This window comes from Coturnix japonica, chromosome 1 (genome assembly GCF_001577835.2).
Source record: "Coturnix japonica isolate 7356 chromosome 1, Coturnix japonica 2.1, whole genome shotgun sequence".
NCBI classification, from domain to species: domain Eukaryota; kingdom Metazoa; phylum Chordata; class Aves; order Galliformes; family Phasianidae; genus Coturnix; species Coturnix japonica.
The window spans coordinates 11,580,922-11,603,250 of record NC_029516.1 but is presented as its reverse complement, the minus strand read 5'-3'; the positions used below and the strand labels follow the sequence as shown (position 1 = coordinate 11,603,250).

General features: G+C 35.8%; 1 protein-coding gene across 2 annotated transcripts in view; it reads left to right on the top strand.

Annotated features, from left to right (window-relative positions):
- Positions 1–5: 5 nt before the first annotated feature.
- The window catches only part of FBXL13 (F-box and leucine rich repeat protein 13), a 67,257-nt gene continuing 44,933 nt past the window's right edge, over positions 6–22,329 (top strand). The window contains exons 1-9 of one of the 2 annotated variants that reach the window (XM_015882634.2): positions 6–113; positions 2,933–3,036; positions 4,474–4,564; positions 5,227–5,294; positions 6,911–7,065; positions 8,275–8,384; positions 8,821–8,916; positions 15,287–15,382; positions 16,652–16,787. In XM_015882634.2, the coding sequence (XP_015738120.1) occupies positions 39–113; positions 2,933–3,036; positions 4,474–4,564; positions 5,227–5,294; positions 6,911–7,065; positions 8,275–8,384; positions 8,821–8,916; positions 15,287–15,382; positions 16,652–16,787 (931 nt within the window). In that variant the 5' untranslated portion in view covers positions 6–38. Of the gene's footprint in view, positions 142–2,932; positions 3,037–4,473; positions 4,565–5,226; positions 5,295–6,910; positions 7,066–8,274; positions 8,385–8,820; positions 8,917–15,286; positions 15,383–16,651; positions 16,788–22,329 lie in introns of both variants that reach the window. The other variant, XM_032442331.1, reaches the window with a different exon arrangement.

Here is a 22,329-nt window from a genome sequence, read left to right as displayed (position 1 = left end):
CTCAGCCTGTTGCTACGAGACCGCGACGCCTTGCGGCCATGGCGGCCCCACGCGGCGGCGGCCCCGAGCTCCGCGACTACCTCAGGCGGCACGGCCTGATCCGGGTGTACGAGGTAAAGGCCGCCGAGCAGCCGGACTCAGGTGGAGTGATGGGACAGGAGTAAAGGAGCTTCTGTGCAGCGCTGAGTGGGGCTGTGCCACAGCATGACGGGCTGGGGGCTTCAGGATACTTCCCCAGTCTGTTTCTTAAGGGAAAGAACCAGTTATAAAATCACTCTATAAGATCCTTTCATCCTTTTCTTTTCACGTTTCTTAGGTGTTGGTGCTCAATGATGCCTACATTGTTATTTCTTTGAGAGGTTTGTATGGAGATAAATGATACTGGCCTCAGTATTAAGGCACACCGAAGCGAAGCTGAGTTCTATTAACATCTATGTCAATGTTCGCAAAATTAAGAAGGATATGAAGTTCTACAGTGGACATTTGCTGAAGTCATTTATGGTTATGTTGTGGTTTGGACATGATCCACACACAGTTGGTGCCCAAATAGTCATGTCCAAATAACTCAGGATTCCCGGCTGCGTAGGATTCTTTCATTCCTGTGTGATTTCTCTCTTTCAGATCTCATCCAGATTTACTTTAATCGGTAACCATAAAACATCAGGCAAAATGAAATAAATGGCCCAGATTGGAAGGGACTCAAGGATCATGAAACTCCAACAGTCCCAACCCCAGGCAGGGAGACCAACCTCCAATTTAATACTAGACCAGGCTGCCCAAGGCCCCATCCAACCTGGCCTTGAACACCTCCAGGGATGGGGCATCCACAGCCTCTCAGGGCAGCCTGTGCCAGCACCTCACCACTCTCATTGTAAAGAACTTCTCCCTGACATCCAACCTAAATCTTCCTAATTCAGCTTAAAACCATTTCCCCTTGTCCTGCTGTTAGCCACCCTTTCAAAGAGTTGGCTCCCCTCCTGTTTATAGGCTCCCTCAAAGGCTGTGTTTAGGTCACCCTGCTGGCTGTTGTGTATATTCTGTGTTTTAGACCTTTCAGGATATGAAAGGGAAAGAAAGCTGTTGTGTTCACATCCAAGGGAAAAAGAAAAGAGCGTAAACGAAGCCTTATACAGTAACTGGAATTCATATGGCAGACAGATACTGGATTGATCCAGGAGGGGGAGTAGCTGAGCAGCGTTAGGCTTGGCTTTGGGAAACCTGTCTTTAGGAGAGCTTCTGAGGAAAGTTATTTAAAAGCTTAGGTATTAATTAAAATGGTGTTTTTGTCATGAATGACAACATTACTGTTAGATTCATAACATTTTCTTAATATAATCCCCTATCAAGGTATACATAGAAACTTGTGTTTGTATTAAGAACGTTATGTTAAAGTTGTAAGTAGTGGGTTGAGAAGTATTACCAAATATTCAGTGTGTGTAAACTGAAGACAGTTGTCCTTCATTGTCTGTGCATTAAAAAACTGTTTTACATTGCTTTATTGTAGTGGTCTTGTAGGTACGTAAAGAAACAGCACATCCTCATGGCCAAAAATCTCCATTACTGTGCTTCTATGTTATAACTGTTAGTGATCTCTCTCCTGACGCTGCTCTGCAGTTACAAATCATTTGAGTCAGCACAGTGAGAAAGCCATTACATTAAGATATTGAGTTGATCCAGCACATATGAAGAAGTTGCTTCAGATAATTCTTTCTTTTATATTTATTTAAAAAAAAATTTTGTTATTTATACAGGTCCATTGTTTCATAGTAATAACATGAGGAAATCGACATGGATGTTGGAAAATGAAGTATTTTTACCCATAGGATGCATATGTATAAATAAATGGTTTGGAAAAAATAAAGATAAGTGGCAGGGATTTGGAACCTGATGATCCTTGGGGTCTCTTCCAACTCAAGTCAGTCTATAATTCTATGATAGTGAGTTGCAGTCAGAATCTGAGCGATGAACTCCCAGAGGTCAGCCCAGACTCTGAATGGCAGAAATTAGACATAGGGAGTTAGCACCATCCAGCTGCACCATGGAGAACAGCTGTAGGGGGAAGTGGGTTGAGACAAAGAAAAGCAGGTTTTTAAAGGTCAGGGCTGGAAGAAAATCTAAAAGTTCAGATGCTGCTTTTGTGCTGTTAAGAGCTACTTTATTGGTAACCAGCAGAGGGAACTATAAACAAGAGAGTAAGTCCCAGGATAACATCTTTTGCTTCAATGTGAATTAGTATCTCATTAAAGATGCATAGTCATGTTCTGAAATCTTTACCTGGAAATAGAAGCTTTCTAGTTTATAATATTAATTTAAATAACCAGAGTTTACCCGTATGCTTTTAAATATCAATATAATTTAGAAGTTCTGTAGGTGAACTCACAATCCAAAAGTAAATGAGCTATAGATTTTAGATGAAGACATCTGAACACAAGTGAGAAAAACTGCTCATCAGTTATTCTGCAGCACTGCTAAAATGTAATGCAAATTCGTAAATCTTATCATCAGTATCTTGTATTGGTTACAGGATTGGTATCTGGTCATGCTTCCTAATTCAACATACTCTATGCAGCACAGAATTAATCTTGCTTTAAATTGTGTTTTTCATTAGATTAATAAAATTATCTTGTCTTATGGATGCTCTTTCTTGGATGCATATTAAAAATGGAATTCCTAGTAGGAATATTTGTGGAGATACCATGTATTTAATTACTGTCCTAAACCTGATTCTTTGAAGACTGGCAACTGAAAATTCTAATGTATGCAACATTCTATTAAAGATATAAATGAAATTAAATATAAGTGATAAAAAAATTGCTCTTATTTTACAATATTTTTAAAGTAACTTGTAATCTTGAGTTTATTTTAATGGTTTCACATTTAGATGATCCTTTACTGTTACCACAAAGGCATTAATTTGAAGTGTCTTTTTCAGGCTCTACTTTGTGGTGTAATTGTTATGCGTCCAGAAGACCCACTTCTATTTTTACAGGAAAAGCTCAGAGAAATAATGGAAAAGGGAACAGATGCTGTTTTATGGTATGTATTAAATGTGTGTGTGATGGTGGTTTATAATGTTGAACCTGGCCTTTTAAACATCCTAAGGTCACAGTATCTACTGCGTAGACAGCAAGTAAAAAGTAAATACTAATGGCCTATGATACTGCAGATGCAGTGAGACTAATATTGGCAGTATCATGAAAACGGATTTGGAGTTTTGAGTTAGTTTTGAGTATTTAAGGTTGTATGTTCTTACTCTTTTTTTAAGTGAATGCTCATGCACAGCTCATGTGGAAGCTAGTTTCTCCTCCTGGTTTAGCTTTCATGTATAAGTAATTAATTTCATTGTTCAGATGTGTTTACAATCTCTGAGATTACAAATTCTAAACTGTTCAAGGTTTTGAATATTGGGAAAAAGTCTTCAATTGGAGTAGAGGAAAGAGAGCAAGCTGTGCTGACACTTACCTTGACGAGTCACTAAGAAGATAGAGTACCCTCTTTTTTTACTAGCTAGAATGCATCCAGTAATGCAGTTTTGTTTGTAGGTGTCAGAGCTGTGCAGTAATTGAGTATGGTATTGTATGATATCATCAGGATTAGGCCATGAGAAAAGCTTTGAGTTTTGAGAAGAACCTCATTTCAGGTTCATTTTAGGAAGTGGATCCTTAGTCATTAGGCCCACCTATGAAGGGATCTCAGGCACTGCCTGGAGCCCAGCCACTCTGAATGCTTTCAGACTGACTTTGGTACCTTATGGTCACAGATAAAGTCATTGCAGGGAGTGATGCAGATTTGTGCCCTTACTGTGTCCTTTCCACAGTGTATCAGAATTCCTCACATCACAGGGTATGTCAGCAGCCTGAACCACAATGATGAGATTTTACTGCTAATGTTTATGATGTCTTTTCTAAATGTTGAAACAGGACTTGATTTATCCTTTAACTCTGGTTAATACTTTTCATTCCTATGTTTCTCATGAACACATAATAATGAGCTGTGGGCTTTTAAAATTTATTTTCATTCTTGAATGTGTCAATCTGTATTTTAAAATGGAAAGATGGTTTACCTACCTAGACATACCATCATATGTAACAGGAGACATTACTCCAAGTACTGAAAATTTGAGATGTCTGTTAATTCAATATTAAGAAACAAAATAGTATCATCTGACTGAAAGTGGTTGACGTTACATTGAATGTATTAAGCTCTGATTTTTGCAGTATTTCAAAACTGCCCTAAGAGTAACAATAAAGCATAGTCATTTGTTTCTGTGTTCTGTCAACATTTTAGAATGTTTTCTATAGTCAGTTGTAATTAAAGTGATACGGGTCTTAATCTTTTTATTAACAAATTGTATTTTGTAACCATTTTAACCACAGAGAAAATATGTATTTTCAGGATACTCATATGTTCAATGTAATTTGATTATGCTTGATGTAATGGTTATACTTAATGTAATTTACTTCCTTTTTGAAGGTATCTGTGTATTGATCCATCTTTACACCCAAAATTGAAGAGGATTTCAGAAACACACCTTGACACGCTTCTTGGAGTAGATGCACAACTGGTAAAAATCATTGAATATATTAAATGCATTAACTCTGTACTGTGAACAGACCTAATACCAGATAAATTCTGTTTCTAAGATTTTCTCATGTTATTTTTTATATCTGATGTTAGAAAAATGATCCTTTGTATCTCTTTCTACTGATACTGATCTGTAGTCTTCCAAAAATTAATTTCATCAAAGATGAGCATAGCATCTAGGGGAATGTTCTTAAAATAAAAGATTATAGATCCAGTCTTAAACAACTTTGATTTTTTAAAAGCTCAAAGAGGATTATTAAAATAAGTATGGATTAAAGTCTTGTAACAAAGGGTGTACATAGTAATGGATCATGAGGAGACTTACACAGAGAGTATTTAATTTGCTCAATTGCTGGATAAAGTTGATCAATTGAAGAGAGCATATGAAGGATAGAAGATCATTTCAGTTCCACATCAAGAACACACATTCCTTTAATTCCATGTATAAAAACAGAGGTATGATTTGGCAGCAGAAGTACTTCTAATTGTAAACAGAAAATAATACATGAACATTCATCTCTTTAAAATACTTTAATTTGCACGTGGACAAAATTAATGTAAGATTTCATATTTTTGTCTGATTTTTAAATACTCATAATTCAGAACTGTTTTGTGTACTTATGACTTAAATTAATTGTTTAGATGACTGAAGAATTATGTACCAAAGCACGGAACTTTTACAGCAGAAACTTAATGAAGCTATATTTTGGGTAAGTATTGCATTTTACATACAAGTCAGGAACATCTTATGAAACATCTTTTATCAAAGGTATGCCTATGTAATTCCTTTGGATGAGGAAATGATTTTCATTTTAATGGAACAAAATAAAGAGAGATCAGAGACTTCAGTTTGGTTTCACTTTTCTTCAGCAAAGTTATTTTATGCTAAAACTAGTAATTTCATTTCAGACAATATCAAAGTCCATTGACACTTCTGCATTTTGATTAACTCTGTTTGTTAGGGATGTGTTAATGCACCCAAGAATAAAAGTATAGTTTGCGTTTCAGTCTGACTGTAATAGATCTGGGTTCTTTTCTGCTTTTTGTTCAGTTTCCTTTGTACTTGGTGGTAGGTAATTAATACTATTGGTAACCCTTCTTTTCCTCTCAAACAATGAGAATAATATGTAGGAATCTTTTAAAATACAATAATCACAAATAAAGATATTCACTAGTTTCTTTGTTACAGGCATGTGTATCAAAATTGAATGATCTTTCATTTAGAATAGATTAGATTAGAGATTAAACAATGCCATTTTATTTCTTAAATCAAAGACTACTAATAATACCTGATGTACAGCTCTGTTAGAAGCACTAGGGTAAATTCTTACTACGAATGGCAGCATCATAGGATTAGAAGGGAGGTCAACATTTTACAAGCTACATATGGGTTAGGCTTGGTGAGTGTTTTTCTAGGCTGATTTTAGTGATCTTAAAGATCACAAGTGTTGGAGGCATGACAATCTCTACTGGCAGTTTATTCCAGGACTTCATAATCCTTTCTACTGGAAATATTTCCTCATAGCTGAATTTTCCTTGCTGCAAGGAAATTTTTGTCTTATACATCAGAGACATGGGCAGTTATTCCTTTCTCATTTACAGCAGCATTTTGAAGACTGTCTGAGCTAACAGCTCTTTTTAAATTATAACAGAAGCTGGACAAGAGCGATAGAATGTTCCATTCATTAATGCATCCATTATATATTTTAAATGCAAAATGAGAGGGATTTTGTCAAATGCAAGTGACCTGGTCAGATTGACCTAGATAACTCTATGACATAAGATATAATATTTTCAACAGCCCTTTCAGAAAATCACATGAGGAGAAATACTATATTTTAATGTATTGGTGACATTAAATCTAATCACATCTTGTAACTTCATATGGAAAAGAAATGAAATTTTTAGCAAAGTTCAAGATTGTTAAGAACAAAAAATAACCCTTCTGGTTGCCAATTTAGGGGAGCACTTAAGCAAATGCTTGCATTTATAAGTTTATTTGTATAAATACTCAAAAATCGTATCTTAAATATGGGCCCACACATTGAAGAACAGTGGATGACAGCATGGTATATGATGATGAAAGCAAGTGGGTTTTTATTGTATGATAATGTAGAAAATTAAGAAAAAAAAAAAGAAAATGTATTAAAATGAATAACCAGTAGATACTATATTTAAATTAAATAAAAAACAACTTTTGTATCCAAGTATTTGTGTTGATAAGCTTGACTGCTTTGTGTTTCCAAGTAAATTGCAGTTTTATAGATTATGCTGCATTCAAGTTGGGTTGGCCATGTTAAATTATTCATTCTGTTTCATAATTCAGAGAATGGATAAAATACAATCTGCTGAAGAAGAACAAAAGAAAAAAGTCAGAGCAGAAGATGGCTCTGGCAGTAGTTCATTATAACAACCAAATATTAAAAACAGTCATACAGAAGTGGAACATGTGGGTTCGGATTCACAAGGAGAAAATTGCATGTAAGTCTACACAGTTTTCTGCATATGAGAAAATACATACTGAATAGGAGAATATCATGGTGCATAAATTAAGTATTGTTGGTCCAATGATGTATCTGTCTTTTTGCTGGGTTGTATTGCAAGATGCTGTTTGTTGGCTGGCCTGTTGCTGCTTGGTTCCACAAATACCATGAAAGGCAGCATTTCCCTGAATTGCTTTGCTAGGACAAGTGGTGGTGATACACTCCTGTATAGATTGAGCAGCAATGCTGATGAAAAGCAGGCACGGGAGGTGGTAGGAAAGAGGAGAGTATGTCAGAAGTACTGGATGGTGTGGGCCAGTATTCTTTTCTGGGAATAGTGCAGTGATAGGGATAAAATGGGAGGAATCACAGAGTCATAGTCTTGGCTTCAGCTACAGGGAATCTTCATGGGAGGTGGAGAAGGAACGAAGACCAAAATTAGAAGTCATAAAACAGAAAAAAATAAATGCTTTATTTGCCCTGCCTGTGAATTTATGTTCTACAGATCCCATTGGTATGCCTTTTTATTGATTGATTTACTTTTAATGTTTTCACACAACAGCAACTCTGAAGGTAGGTACTATTAACATGAATCCACTCAAACAGAAGTTCTGTAAAAGTAAAGATATTGGTCCAGAAGTGCTATCTATGGGTTTGTGCTCAGATAGTTGTGTATGGCTCACACATTGCTTTGAGTGGTTGATAGCTCAATAGCTGGAGTGCCATGATATTGTGTCCCCTAGCCAATTTTCAGAACTTTCCTGTTCTTTCCTATTACTAACTTCTTTCTTCTCTTCTAAGTATTACAGAGGAGAAATGCTACCTGAAATATTATTAAAGTTTTCTTTGTAGTATTTGATTTCACAGATGTCTCTGTGTATCTTGCAGCTCCAATATGAAATCACTGGATAATCTGGTAGTTCAGCCTGTAGATCAATAACATCTTACACACAACTCTGATAAGCAGGGATTATGTCATGTTTGTGCTTTGCAAACTCAAAATCCTATTGCAAAGGTGTTAGTTGTTTCTACTGTTGAGAGTTGTTAATTATTTCCTTACAAAAGCTGAACTGAATGGTTGTGGGTTTTTTTGTTTGTTTTGTTTGTTTGTTTGTTTTTTGAAATACAGTTAAATAGATTGCCATTCATCTAAAGCATTTAAATGATACACTTCACTTATCTTCAAATTGATTATTTATATTTTTAGTAGCAGCAAGCAGACTGCAAGATATCTTTAATAAAATACATCTACGTGCTGTCTTGAAACTTTGGCGTGCAGAGGCCCACAGTTCTTCAAAAACTAATGCATATTTTGCGGTAAGTAGTGAGCATATTTTAAATATAAGTTCAGTGATTAATTTTTACCTTCATTAATTCCAACGGTTACAGAAAAGCAGCTAAATTATTATTAAATGAAGTAATTTACTTTACTACTGCTAATAATGATGTTTAGTAATTATGATGTCAGGGAAACAGGACATTACCTCCATGCAGATTGTTGCCTGTGTTTCTATTCTGCATTGCTACAATGCAAAATCATGAGGTGTGCTCTAGCATTGTAGTTATTTTCAGTAATAGCAGTTGGAAATGTTCACAGTTATGTAACTATATCTAATCATATTTAGTTAATTAATTGTATCTAACTTATCAGTTTTCTTTTTTTATTATTATATTTCTGAATATTGAGAAGTATTCAAAAGTTTGAAGCTGCGGTTACTATAAAATTGTACTTTTCTTGTACCATCTTTTTCAGAACCTCACAAAGGAAAGTCAGAAAGGCTTTTCTGATTCAGGTGGTCTTACTCTCAAACACAAAACATACCGTTTCCCAGAAAAGGCCTTATTACAGGTTTGTGATTAAATAGAATTACTTCTGATGTACTAATTAATTTTTATGTGTATATTTTATTTTTTGTTGACTTTTTTTATTTTACTCTGTTGATATGCTTATGTGATGGAAACAAAGCATCCTGACTACATTGTTCTAGCTGCTTCAATTTTAGTCAGGTCCAACCTCTGAAGGATGGAGGTATTCTTTAATGTCAAGTGAGTATGTATTGCACGCCCCATTCTGACATCCAGGAGCTTCTACAAACTAAGGAAGAACAAGAAATCAGGAAATTTGTCAGGGAGATGGGCACTGGAATTCTTGAGAGAAGTAAAGGGCTTTGTTTACAGTGTACCCACTGGAGCTCTTAATCCAAGCCCTGAAGATGATAAAAAGCAGTTTATTTTCTCAAAGATAAGACTGTATGGAGATAATGCAGCTCTGTAACACTGTGTGAGCCCTGAAAGCAAGACTAGAGGAGGAGAATCTACTACAAGGGCACAGCAAGCAGGGAGAGATTCCTTTCCAGACACTCTAAACCAGTTTGTTTAAATTTGTTTCTTTGTTGGAAAGGTTGCCTTGTTCATTATTTTTGTGCCTTTACAAAATGTAGCTTGTTAATATACTAACTTCTGGAAAAGGAAGTAGTTCTACCCAGATGCAAGAAGCTCCAGATAAAAATGAGTCTTTGTCTTTAGACTGTTAAAAAATATGTATAATCAGTAGTGCTTAATCTGTGTCAATATTTAAGAGAAACATCAAAATTATTAAACATTGGATGCAAGGCCTTCAATTTTAGAGGACAGTTTAGCTACGTTACAGATTCATTACTGTAAGTAATTGCTGTTGGATGATATACTGTAAGTGCAGGTAAAATGTTTTCTTCTGTAGCTTAGGTAGAAGCTTTTATTTGTCCTATCACGTCTCTCTTCTAATTTAACACTGAGAAAACATTTAAGTGGAATTTCAGTAAAATACAATGTGTTTTTCTTTTAAATATTGTGGACTGCGTTGTAGGGTGAGCTCAAAATTTGTTTTTTGTCCAACAAAGCTTCAAAATCAAAAATATATACTTAATTTTAATTGTGTGTCTAATGCCACTGAAGTCACAGGAAGGTTCAATCTGTAAGTCTTTGCTAAATCGTGTACACAGTTCTAGAGCTCTCATGCACATAAAAAAACAGGGGGACCTTACCAAATAACAACATACTTTAAGACTTGTTGATGTCATCTGTATGATTTCCACTATTGGTGCATATGGTTTTCATGAACATGAGATTGGTTTATTTTGGCTGGGTCCATCAACGGGGTCTGTCTGTGCTATTTTATTATTACAAGCTCATTCAGTAACCATTATTATTGCATGTTTCCATACCTATCAGACTATTCCTAACTGTAAATAAGTATTTGATCAAATTTTCAGTAAGTCTGAGGTCTGCAATATCATTCTTTCTTCATTAATAAATTCTGTGGCAACATAATCTTTCTCTTAGTTCCATAATGAACAATATCAACAGTAGCCCTCCTTATTTTCCACTGTGGGAGAGAGTTGTTTCTTCTTAATTCTCAAGCCCTGCTTTTTCTCGAGGTGTGTTATACTTGTACCTCTTTTGTTTTGACTTAGAGGCACTTATCTCAAAGCAAAATTGATAGCAGTTTCTTATGGCTTAAAGTTATTTACAGCTATATTGGCCAGTGTATGTAAATCTCTGTCACACAATGTGGGATTCAGCTTGTAGGCTGAGAACTCGAAAGACAAAATTCTATTAATAAGCTGAGAACTAAGTCAGCTGAGCAAGTACAGCTGTTGGTGTGACCTGCAAATAAGCAGCGTGGTGTAGCAGTTTTAGCCTGCCAACTGCATCTCACTTGAGAAGTAAAATTATTGTTATTAATAGCTCAAAGAAGAAAGAATGGATGTTTATCATACAATGCCTGTAGTTCTTCAGAGAGGGTAGCATTGATGGTGCATTGTTTTTCTTAGTTTGCTGGGATTCTTGGTACTTGTGGACAGGGTGGAGGAGTGGTGAAGACTCAGTCATGTGTGGGTGCTGCTGCTGCAAAGATTCAGATCTCACATACATAATATCTGTTCACATAAAATCCAGAATCCACACAAAAATAATTCAAAGAGTGACAACTGTTTCGTGGTATGCAGCCGTTCTTTTTGATTAATGCTACAGAGCAGCTGTAAATGTACAAAAAATAAGATTTATCTTCTGTTTACATATGAAATTAATTTTATAGCCATTATAAATCAAATATACTGTCAAGTGTTACCTCAGTGGCTTAGCAGGAAATGTTAATGTTTTCCACTTCTCATGCAATTCCAACTCTGAGGTCTGGATCTGAAAAGCAAGGTAGTTTGCCAGCCTATACAGTGGTCCCAATATGGAGAATGATTTTATGTGCATTTGTGAGAAGAATCAAGTACAAGATGAGAACAATACTGATTTCTGATAGGAAATAACAAAGTATTAGATAAAAAGTTGAATAATTTACACAGTTTTAACCCATGTTTCCATGATCCATATATAAAGATGTAACTGTAGAAAGAATAATTATTTTTGTAATTATTTAAATAGTGTTTGCATATCCAAAATCCAAAAGCAATACTTAGTAAAATTGTATTTCATAAAATCATAGAATCATAGAATCATTTGAGTTGGAAGGAACCCTTAAAGATCATCTGGTTCAACTCCACTGCAATAAGCAGAAACATAAAGCAAAATTACTTCTATCAATTGGATGAATTAAGATTCAGCCTCTGAATTTAAAATATATCAATGCAGTGATGGTTTAGTATTTCTTAACCATGATCAATCAAGTTTTCAGTATTCAGATTCCTCTGAATGTTAGGTTTGCTGAGGATCGTGGACCTGCAACTGTAGTTGGAAGGAAACTGTCTCATTTTACCCCTTAATCTTATTCACACATTCTTGCCCCAATACCATTCTCCCCTTTGTGTTCATTACAGACATTATATGACTTCATAGTGTACCGCATTGGGGAACAAATCTGTTAGAAAAACATCCATTTTCTCCTACTGAATCAGCTGGTTCAGTTGCTTAGTCCAGCTGCACAAGCACTTACTTGGTACAGGGGAAGAGATGGGGGATGAGTGGTGGGGAAATTGGTGAAGGGGTGAATCTGTGTCTTATGGCAGCAGCTTCAGATTTTGCTGTTGGAAAAGTGTTGAACTACAGCGTGTTAATAATCTAAGCTTATTGGGATCCATCAATGAGGCATTTCTTAGTCATGAGGCATGCTGAGCTGTAGCGGGATGTGCTGTGATGCGTGGGAGCACAGCTGTAATAGATCTTTCTAAGTGCTACCCCAAGTGAAGCTGGGACGCTGGGCAAGGGAGCCAATTCTCTCAGATTGTTTTGGTGTAGAGAGGGTTAAGGACTGGAATGAACAAATACAAAGATATGGAGGCATTCCAGCTAGGTGTGCCAAAAGGTGGCTTGGAAGTGTGAAGCATTGGGTTGCATCTTTTGCAGGTTGTCTTAGAGCACATATGGGAGAACAGGTGGGGACAGCTGTGCTGGAAGTGTTTTTGCAAGTACTTTTTGTGTCTTTGATATGAAATAAATGGTACAAGCTATTACATAAGTGCACTTCAAGGTGCCTGTGCCAAAAAATAATGGCTTTATTTATGCGTAAATTGCAGTGGGAACAAAAATTGTTACAGAATTGCTGGGAGATACACTGAGAACTGTTGCTATGGAAAAAGAACACCAAACCCTTCTAACCTAAATGCTTCCATTTTGTATTAAAGAAGAAGAGAGAAGTGCAAACCTGTATTTCTGTCATCTAGTTATTCTTTCTTCAGCTGTCACTGCTTTGTTCAGTGTAGTATTTACAGAAAGGGCTCTTCTGCTTAGCAACAGTTTCCACTTGCTAAATACTTGTGACTATTTGCTGCAGAAAGACAGAGAACACTTTTTTTCCTGCCCCCATAAATTCTCCTGTTCTATTTTTGGTAGATCTATTTACTAGATACAATCTCATTTAATGAGAGGTTTTTATTGGGTACCATCTCCACCAGCCTCTAGTCATTAGTTAGGACATCTTCCTTAAAAGCGGTAGATAAGGTCCAGCAGGGGAGGAAACAGCGAAGGTGAGACATAGTTGTTGAATTTTGACATAAGATCTCAACAGTTTCCATTTATATGAAGATTGTGAGATCCTTCGTGTTCAATAACATTTTTATTCCTCGTTTCTCTTTGGTAGCTTCCATAGAATTTGTGCTTGAGCATTCACAGGCTGTGGAAAATAAAGCATGCCTGAGTTTCTCAACATTTTGGACCTTATGAGGAAATATTACTGTATCTAACACTGCAGATGTATTTATCAGTGGATCGTTTGAAAACCACAGATTGTTTTAGAAATAACATTTATTAGTATGCTGTCATTTAGTGCAACTTTCTGTTCTGATCCCATGTAAGAAAAAAAGAAGTCTTGTCAGCTTATATTGAATGCCCAGATAAAATCTGAGTTCAAAGCCATCTGGAAATCATTTGCTTTCTAAATGTCATCGTTTTATGATATAGTTTCCTAAGAATATCACTGCTACAACAATACCTTACTGCTGAATTACTGACAGAAAATTATGGCTCTATTATTTCTTTATGGCTTTAGAGCTGTAATAATGATCTTGACTTCACATGAAGCAGATACCGTTTCAGAACTGACAATTTTTAAGGTTGAAAAGTATCAAATCAAAAGTTTGTTTTTGTTCTTAGGCAATAAAACTAAACCCTAATAATAAATAATAATAAGCAATTCATTCTGTCAAATACTTCTTGTAAGCTGTATCAAAATTCCTTAGAGTTTTATGCGAGGCTGAATTTTGAAGTTAAGGAGATAATCCACATAGAATCATATAAGAACAAGGTTGGAAAGGACCTACAAGATCATCTGGTCCAACCGTCCTCCCATTACTGTTGCTACCACAATCCACTAAACCATATCTCATAGCTCCTCATCCAGACAATGCCATGAAACAGAAGTCTGTGATGTGTCCAACTGTAATTATCATGGGATTCCAGTCTTTGAAGGCATGAGGTGTACAAGAGGAATTTACTATTCAAAAGGGGCTGCATATTTGTGTAGTTTTTATTTAAACCAAACTTTATAAGTGTCTGACTGCATTCTGAATCACATACATATCTTTACAATTAGTATGGCTGTATCAAGCAAAGGTTTGTACTTGAATTCCTCCATGCAGAAAAAATGACATCCACTGACATTCATTGACACTTCTGAGTGCTTATGGAGACCAAACAATGGATGTGAGCACAGTGAGGTGGTGACAGTGACAAATGAACATTTTAAACATTGAATTTCATTTCAGATATTTTACTGTATTTTGGCACATGGTGTAGTACTTCTGCAGATGATTAGGGTTGTGGGATATTTTACTATGTAAATCATAGAATGGCTTGGGTTGGAAAGAACGTCAAGGATCGTCAAGCTCCAACCCCCCTGCCACATTTGGGGCGGCCGACCTCCACATTTAATACTAGACCAGGCTGCCCAGGGGCCCATCCAACCTGGCCTTGAACACCTCCAGGGGCAGGGCATCCACAGCCTCTCTGGGCAGCTGTTCCAGCGCTTCACCACTCTCTCTGTGAAGAACTTCTCCCTGACATCCATTCTAAACTCTCCTTCCTGCAGTCTTATATAATATTCAGTATATGGTCTTACTCTGAGTCTTAAATGCATTTTGTATTTTCACGTGATTAAAATATAAGGCATATTTTCTTCTGTAGCAAAGGTATTAAAATTTACTGTATTATCTCTCATTTTGTTTATTGAGTTTCTTCTAAACTCAAACATTAGTATTATATTGGCACAAATACTGTTTGGAACATGGCCTTTAAATGATAGGTGCAAAGCTATGGAAAAAGGTTTCCAAATATGGTTTACTTTTAGTCTCTTATGGCTTGAGCTTGCTGTATCCAATATTACCTATCTATCAGGGCATGATCTTTTTGGAATAATTAGGTGCCACAATTATTTAATGTTTCATAATGGTGCTTGTGGTAACAGTATTTTATATGCTAAACTATCAGTATAGCTTTTACAAGTATTGTTTTAATGCAGACAAAATGAAATGGCTGAAAGTCTGTGGAAAAACATCGGTTTAGAACCTCATACACATCCTCCTCCATCACAGTTTAGATTAAAGCCATCTTCTCTTATTCTTTGTTAAGGCTGTTCATAAGAGCAATTAGTGACATTCTGTCCACATTTAAAGTGTGTATTTGACTTGAAATTAGCTCCTGGTTGTTTTTCTTCTTTTTAGAATAGTTGTATGTGTATCATTTACTAAAGCTGTGATGAATAGCATTCAATATCATGTTTGTCTGTTTTTCTGACCTAGATTTTCCGTTATGTAAATTTAGTTGATCTAGCAAGATGTGCTCAAGTTAGCCAAACCTGGATGAAACTAACTGAGAACAGTTCACTATGGAGTGATGTAAGTAATATTCTCAATATTTTATTGTAATTTTATTTTAAAAAGGAATGTAAAAAGGAGGCAGGTTATTTTTAGAATGCTAAAGACCTACGATATAAATTTGATCCCACAGTTTGACCTATTCTACTTGGCTTAATGAATAAAAATAGTTGGAGCAACTGAAAAGAAGTTGTTTGTGCAATGTCATTATGAAACCAGTGGAACTGAAATTGGCTGATAATTCTTGGCTACAGCCCACTAAATTGAGACTGTTAAGTGAAGTGTCACAAGTTCCATCAGTTGTCTGAACAGCTGCTTACCTTTCCTACTTCCTGCTTCAGGGCAGCTGCCTGTTGTCTGTGTGAGGGTTTTCTTTTTAATTGAACTTCTGATGTGTTTTATTTTTGTGTATATTTCGCAAAGTGCCTGCTCAAATTTGAAGCACCAACACCTAAAAGACACTGCATTGCCCAGCTTCTAGGTGCATGTAGCCCTTATTTGGTCTTGTCTTAAATTACTGTGATGACTTCGTAATCTTAATGAAAAATATTAACATTTCTTTTTAATGTAAGAATAACAAATCCTAATAAAGAAGTGGCGAAAATTCTGAACTCCTTTCTTTCTGACCTGGTAACATCTTCTAAGTATTATACACAAAAATAATGGTGATTAATTTATTGAAGTATTTGGGTAACAAGCATCTATTATAAAATATACAACAACCAGATGCTGTGTAGCTTTAGCAGATTCTACAAAGAGGGAAGAAAAAGTTCTCCTTTTTTTTTTTTTTTTTTCAATGAAAAAGAAGACATGGAAAAGTCACTTCCAAAAAAAGAGACTTTTTTTTTCTTAAACTTTTTAATGTTGATTTTCCCACTACTATTTGGAACACATCGTAGTCATTCTGTTAAAACAATTTTTAGATTTTTTAAAAAACTTCTTCAGCTTGAACTTTTGATAGATACTATGAGATATCATGGTTTTAGTCTTTGATTGCAGTTTTTAGTCATTGATCGCGGTTATTACTAATCTGCAGCCTAAATTAATGAAGGGTTCTTCTGCTAAAACTGAGATAACAGCTTACCACTTTTTGATACCTTGATATATCAGTAGGCAAGTAACTAAGAAAAATCATAAACAGCATTGGGATTTTTTGCATCTTAAAGACAAAAGACAGAGTAACAATTCAACTTCCTATTTTTGTTATTGATTTTCATAATTATGTATATTTTGTATATGCACACATATATTTAATTCAATACTAAAAATATGAATTGCTTAAATTTTTAGATCAATTTTTCATCAGTAAAGCATAAAGTTCAGGACAAAATAGTAGTAAATATACTGCAGAAGAGGCGTCCTTGTGTACTGCGCTTGAACCTTCGAGGTTGCTATTCTCTTCACTGGCCAAGCTTTAAAAGCATCAGTAAGTACTACACACACACAAATGTATTTATTTTCACTCTTTCTTCAAATTAAGTCTTCACTTTGGATTATGTCATTTTGCAGTCTGTATTCTTTTCTAGAGGTCGAGTCACAATGAAATGATAGAGCATGGGATCTGTAAAATTAATTTAAATTTGTCCCCTTTCCCTCACCATGGTCTGTAAGCTCAGAACTATCCAAATGACTGAATGATAGAATGCCATAGAGTGATTTCTATTATGTGTGAAATGCTGTAACATGACAAGTAAGATTGAAATGCAAATGTATGCTTAAATATATCAGAGCGCCAGAATCTGGCTACACTGAGATAACAGAACTGCAGATTCTCATGTTGCCTGAGGTTGGCAGGGACCTCTGAGTCCATCTGGCCCAAACCCTGCCCAAGAAGGGACACCCAGAGCAGAGTGCCCAGAGCCACATCCAGCAGAGATGTTTTACAGCTGTGTGGCCCTCAGCATGTCCTGGTGCTTGGGGTTGTTCCTTTCCAGGTACAGGACTTTGCACTTCTCCGTGCTGAACTTCATGAGATTCTTGTCAGCCTCTTTCTCCAGCCTCTCAAGGCCCCTGTGGATAGCAGCACAATTCTCTGTTGTATGCTTGGGGAGGAGTGGCTGGAAAGCTGCATGATGGAAAGGGACCTTAGTGTACTGATGGAAAGTCAGCCGAATAGCTGACTATCTAGCTCTGAAAGTGTGCTTGGTTCATCAGGAATTACCTGCATCCTAACCACTATTCAGCTATTTTATGATGAACAGTGTTAAAACATCTTTATGGTGTTTCCATGGGAAAAGTCATTCCTCTCTTACAACTGGCAAAACCCTAAGGGATGTTTTTGATTCCCCTTTTCTTCAGTGTTTCTCTAGCAGTAATTACCAACTGACTCTTTCCTAGACTGTGGGTTTTTGGTTTTTTTAATGCATTAAAAAAAAGGAAAGAATTTATTTTTTTTTTTATTTTCCAAAAGAAGTAATTTGATGTTTTGAGATTACACTGCATTTATTATTCCATCAGATAATTCATTATTTTAATTGTTGATTTCAGTGTGTTTTCTTTTCCTTTAGAGAGTGATTGTGTAATTGTGGATGAGAACAATTTTCTCTCCAGAGTGGTGATGGAAAAGAACAGTTGGCCAGGAATAAAAAAATATTTGATCATGTTTTTGGCTTTTAAATCAGAGGGCAGAATAACATTCTCAATGATATCAGCATGCAAGTTACTTCGTAAACTAATTGATTCAAATATTATAATGAACTTTGGCAGATAATGAAGCCAGAAAGCCAAAATGAATTATACACAGCCACACTATTTCCTTTCTGTGCACTGGAATTTGAAATGTTACATCCTTTTATGATGATGTTTTCGTTATGCATTTGAGTACAATACTAAGCCATGGTAAAGTTTATTGTATGACATTTCCTTCCTGTTGATTTGCTTTCTAGAGTGTCTTCTGGAAAACATGTCCATTAATATCCTATAGTAATATATTCTTTTAAATTTGGTGTATCATTTCTGAGTTCTCTGTGAGTTAACAACACTGTTTCATACTTCGCCTACATGAAGTTCTGGGAACTAATTCTTTAATGTTTGTCATAAGAAAGACAACAATTTTTTCGTTTTCTTTTCAACTTTTTTTTCAGTAAAGTTTTCATGATGAGAGTAGGAGAACTTCTCTTATTCTATTGCTATTTTAGGACACTGTTCTATTGTTTACAATAAATGTGTTGATATAAATCTAGAATTTCATGACATTACAGTTGTTCACAAATGTACGTACTGCCAAAAAGCAATGACATGAATAAGGTGTGGCTGTGAAGTGAGGGATATTTCTCTCTGCTAAGAGAAGGATTATAAAAGTTTGATAAACAAACAAGTTCAGATTTTTTAGTTGAATACCTGATTGTGATTCTATACACTGACTTTGTAAATTTGCAGGTTATATATTTCATAGAGTCATAGAATCATAGAATGATTTGGGCTGGGAGGAACCTTTAAGATCTAGTTCCAACCACGTGCTGTAAGCTGGGACATCTCCCTCTAAACCAAGTTGCTCACAGCCCCATCTAGCCTAGCCTCGAACAGTGTCTCACCACCCTCACAGTACAGAATTTCTTTCTAATGTCTAGTCCAAATCAGCTCTCTTCCAGTTTCAAGCCATTTCCCCTTGTCCTGTTACTACATGCACTTAACACCTGAGTTGACTGAAAATGGAGTCACAAATAATCTATTCTCCAATTCCTTCATCAGAATGAGAAGCACAGCTGCATGTTTGCTGTTCACAGGACTATGATTAGCCAGTGTGTCAAAATGCATAAACTTACTTGCTGTAACTTGGTTGGATATGCCTGGTCTAACGTGAGGTCTAATAAAGGCCTGTATTAAAACCTGCTCTCCTCAAAAACCAGATGCTGCCATAGCATTACACTTTATTTATGCAGTGCCTTTTCTATTACATGGTTTAAGTGATTCATATCTAGATAAAATGACTGAAATTAGAAACATCAGCATGTTGGCTGTATCAGTTGGAAAATCAGTATGGTGGTTGCCATAACATACGTGGATCATTATGTACTTGCATCTTCAATAGGTTCAAAATCAAATATTATGTTTATTTTCATCTACTCAATGCTGTTTGTTGTAAACTAATCACGGCGAATTGTGTGATGGTCTGCAGGGATTTTAGAAAACACTGAAGCTGTTTCTTGTAGCTTTGAAGATATGCACTAATTCCTTCTAAGAACTAAGGATTATTGTGTCAGTGTGCTATTGCCAATTATTGTAATAGCATATTTCTTCCATTAAAAAGCATTCATATGGATCATACAGCCTATTTAATGCCATTCTTCTGATGCTGTTGTGGGTGACTTAAAATTGATGCACAATGATTTCTCTGTTTTCTTTTAATGATTGAGTATCATATTGAAATTCTCTTCCTTTGACATTTCTTCAGTTCTTGAACTGTCTGTTCAGTTATATGCTACAGATGTTATAATCCTTTCCATTGGAGCATCCCTCAGCTACAGTTCTGACCTCATGTTTCTGAATAAATCCAAGATTACACAGATTTTGGCAATGGGTTTTTATTGTTAATGGTAAAATCACAATGATGTTAGCTGCTTTTCAGGTCTGTTTGCCCTGGTAATCTTGTTAATATTTTTCTGTTCATAAATTAACTGTGATTTTTTTAAACATTGCTTGTATTTAAAGCAACTTTGTTATGTAGTGTATGCACAAAATGGTAATCACTATTTAATGTCTACATATGAATGTTCTGTGATTCCAGCCTAGACTGTCTTTGGCAAATGAATGTGTTGTTGAGCCAAAGAAACATGAGTACATGACATACGTGGGTTACAGCTCAGCTGCTTGTGGTGTTACTCCACCCACCCAGGGATCTTAGAGAATCATTTCACCTCTGTGCATGACTGGGAATTGTGTTTAAAAACTGACATTCATGTTCAGAGTGCAGGAGCTGGGATTTCCTCAGAGGGATGTGAAGTGCTTTATCCCCATTAGTGGTCAGAGTATTGACATATGAATTCATTTTTCTTTCACCTTGTCATGGCCAAAAGTGATGCAAAATAATCCTTTTTGTGTTTAATGTGTGCTATGCAGAGAAGGGCCGTACTGCTTTAGAATAGTATAGTTGTTCCATGTGGACAGCACTCCTAGTGTATACTGTGTTTCAAGATGACAAGCAGCACTATAGTGTAATTATTCTCTGGGTATGGATAGAGAAAGAAGAGGAATCAAGAGAGATTACTGAAGTAAACTTAAAAGCATGCAAAGGAAGAAAAAGAGCCTTGGGTTGCTTTTAGATACGGAAGTGATCTTGGAGCCCTTGTAATTAACGAGTACAGAGATAAAGAAATTTCAAGATTAATTTGTGGCTTGTGACTGTTGTTTCATGGAGAGTATACTTTCATTTACAGTAGATTCCAGAGAAGCTCAGAGGAGTAGAAAATAAGCCTGTAATGCTGACTTGCATATAAACTGTTAATTGCTTGTACTTTTTTCAAATACATCTTTGTTTCTTACTGTGGGGTGTTTAATTCTCTACTGTCTTCATAGTTCCTATATATTTTTCCTGTTCGTGCAGTCTTTTGTCCAAGAATTTGCTACAAGGCAATGTCCAGAGAACATAGTACTCTGCATGTACTCTTGCTCTGCTCTAATATTTCCATTTCTCTATTTCATTAACTGTCTGTTTTGACACTTCCTCAGTATGAGTGTCTGAAAATGTCAACATATGGAAAACTTTTTTTTTCAGGCCCTCTCCCTCCCTTAGTTCTTTCTGTTTCCCCAGTGGGTTGTACTTAAACTTGTATAAATGCCAAATACTTGTTTGGAGCTCTAGAAGCCATCTAAGGAAAATAATGGCTGTGATAGAAGTTCCGTATTCAGTACTTTAGTCCATCCTTTGATCCACTCTATGTACTTTGAACTTCACGTTGGTGTAATTGCATGAGTCTTTCTCTATTATCCTCCTGGAGCTTGTGGGATGACTGATTTCACAATTCCACACTGAAACTGTTATTTGCAAGATAGTTGTTGAACCATGATCCCTTGTTGAACCACGATCCCTTCCTGTATGCATTGATATGTCCTTCACTTACACACTGCATGTGTCTGAGGCACCACTGAACATCTTGTTCAGGTAGATACAGACAACGTGTTCAGTTGATCACTCTCTTGAACTAAGGATCAGCAGATGCAACATTTTCTTGTGCCAGTGTTTGAGAACTTGTTATTTCCAATTATGATACCAGTATTTGTGGTCTTCAATCTTATTTCACTGCTTTTCCAACCACAAACCTCCTGCTGACCAAAGATCAGAGAACTCACACTCAGCTTTCCTCCTATACTCTTTTCTTGGATTGCCTTTCCCTCCTCTGACTTTGGCCTACCTCAAGCTTGTTGGTTTTTTTTCTCCCTTAACACTGACTCTGTGTAGAAATGATTCTGACATGGTCTTTAAACTCATTTTTTCCTACTCAACTTTTCTCTCTTGGCTGTATTGCTGCTAACAGATGTTCTAGTGGTTCCATTGTCTGTCCTTTTCAATCATTCCCAGTAGTTCAATTCTGTACTGAAAAAATCCTCCAGAATTTGAGGAGTTTGTTAGTTAATGCTAACCATGATAGATTTCCTTCTTTTGGCACTTTTAGAAGTTTCTAGAAAATGTCCTATTCAGTGAATATTATTGCCCAAATGGGAATTTCAGCAGTGTTCTATCTTTCTTGGAATATTGTTTAAAAATTTGGATAATGCTTAGGATATTCCAAGGAACAGAGAGGGAAGTAATATATTGTTGCATTTTCTATGCAATTTTTTAAAGGTATACGCAGATGTAAGGTCTAAATTATTCAGTTTATCTCTATCATTAAATAGATTTAATCCCAATAATGGAGAATATGAGCAAATACGGTTAAAACATGCTATTATTTACTTAAGAATTTTTTAAAAAATTTTTACCACATTTAATTTTTTTCTAAATTTTTCCTTGATATTGTGCTTTTATTTCA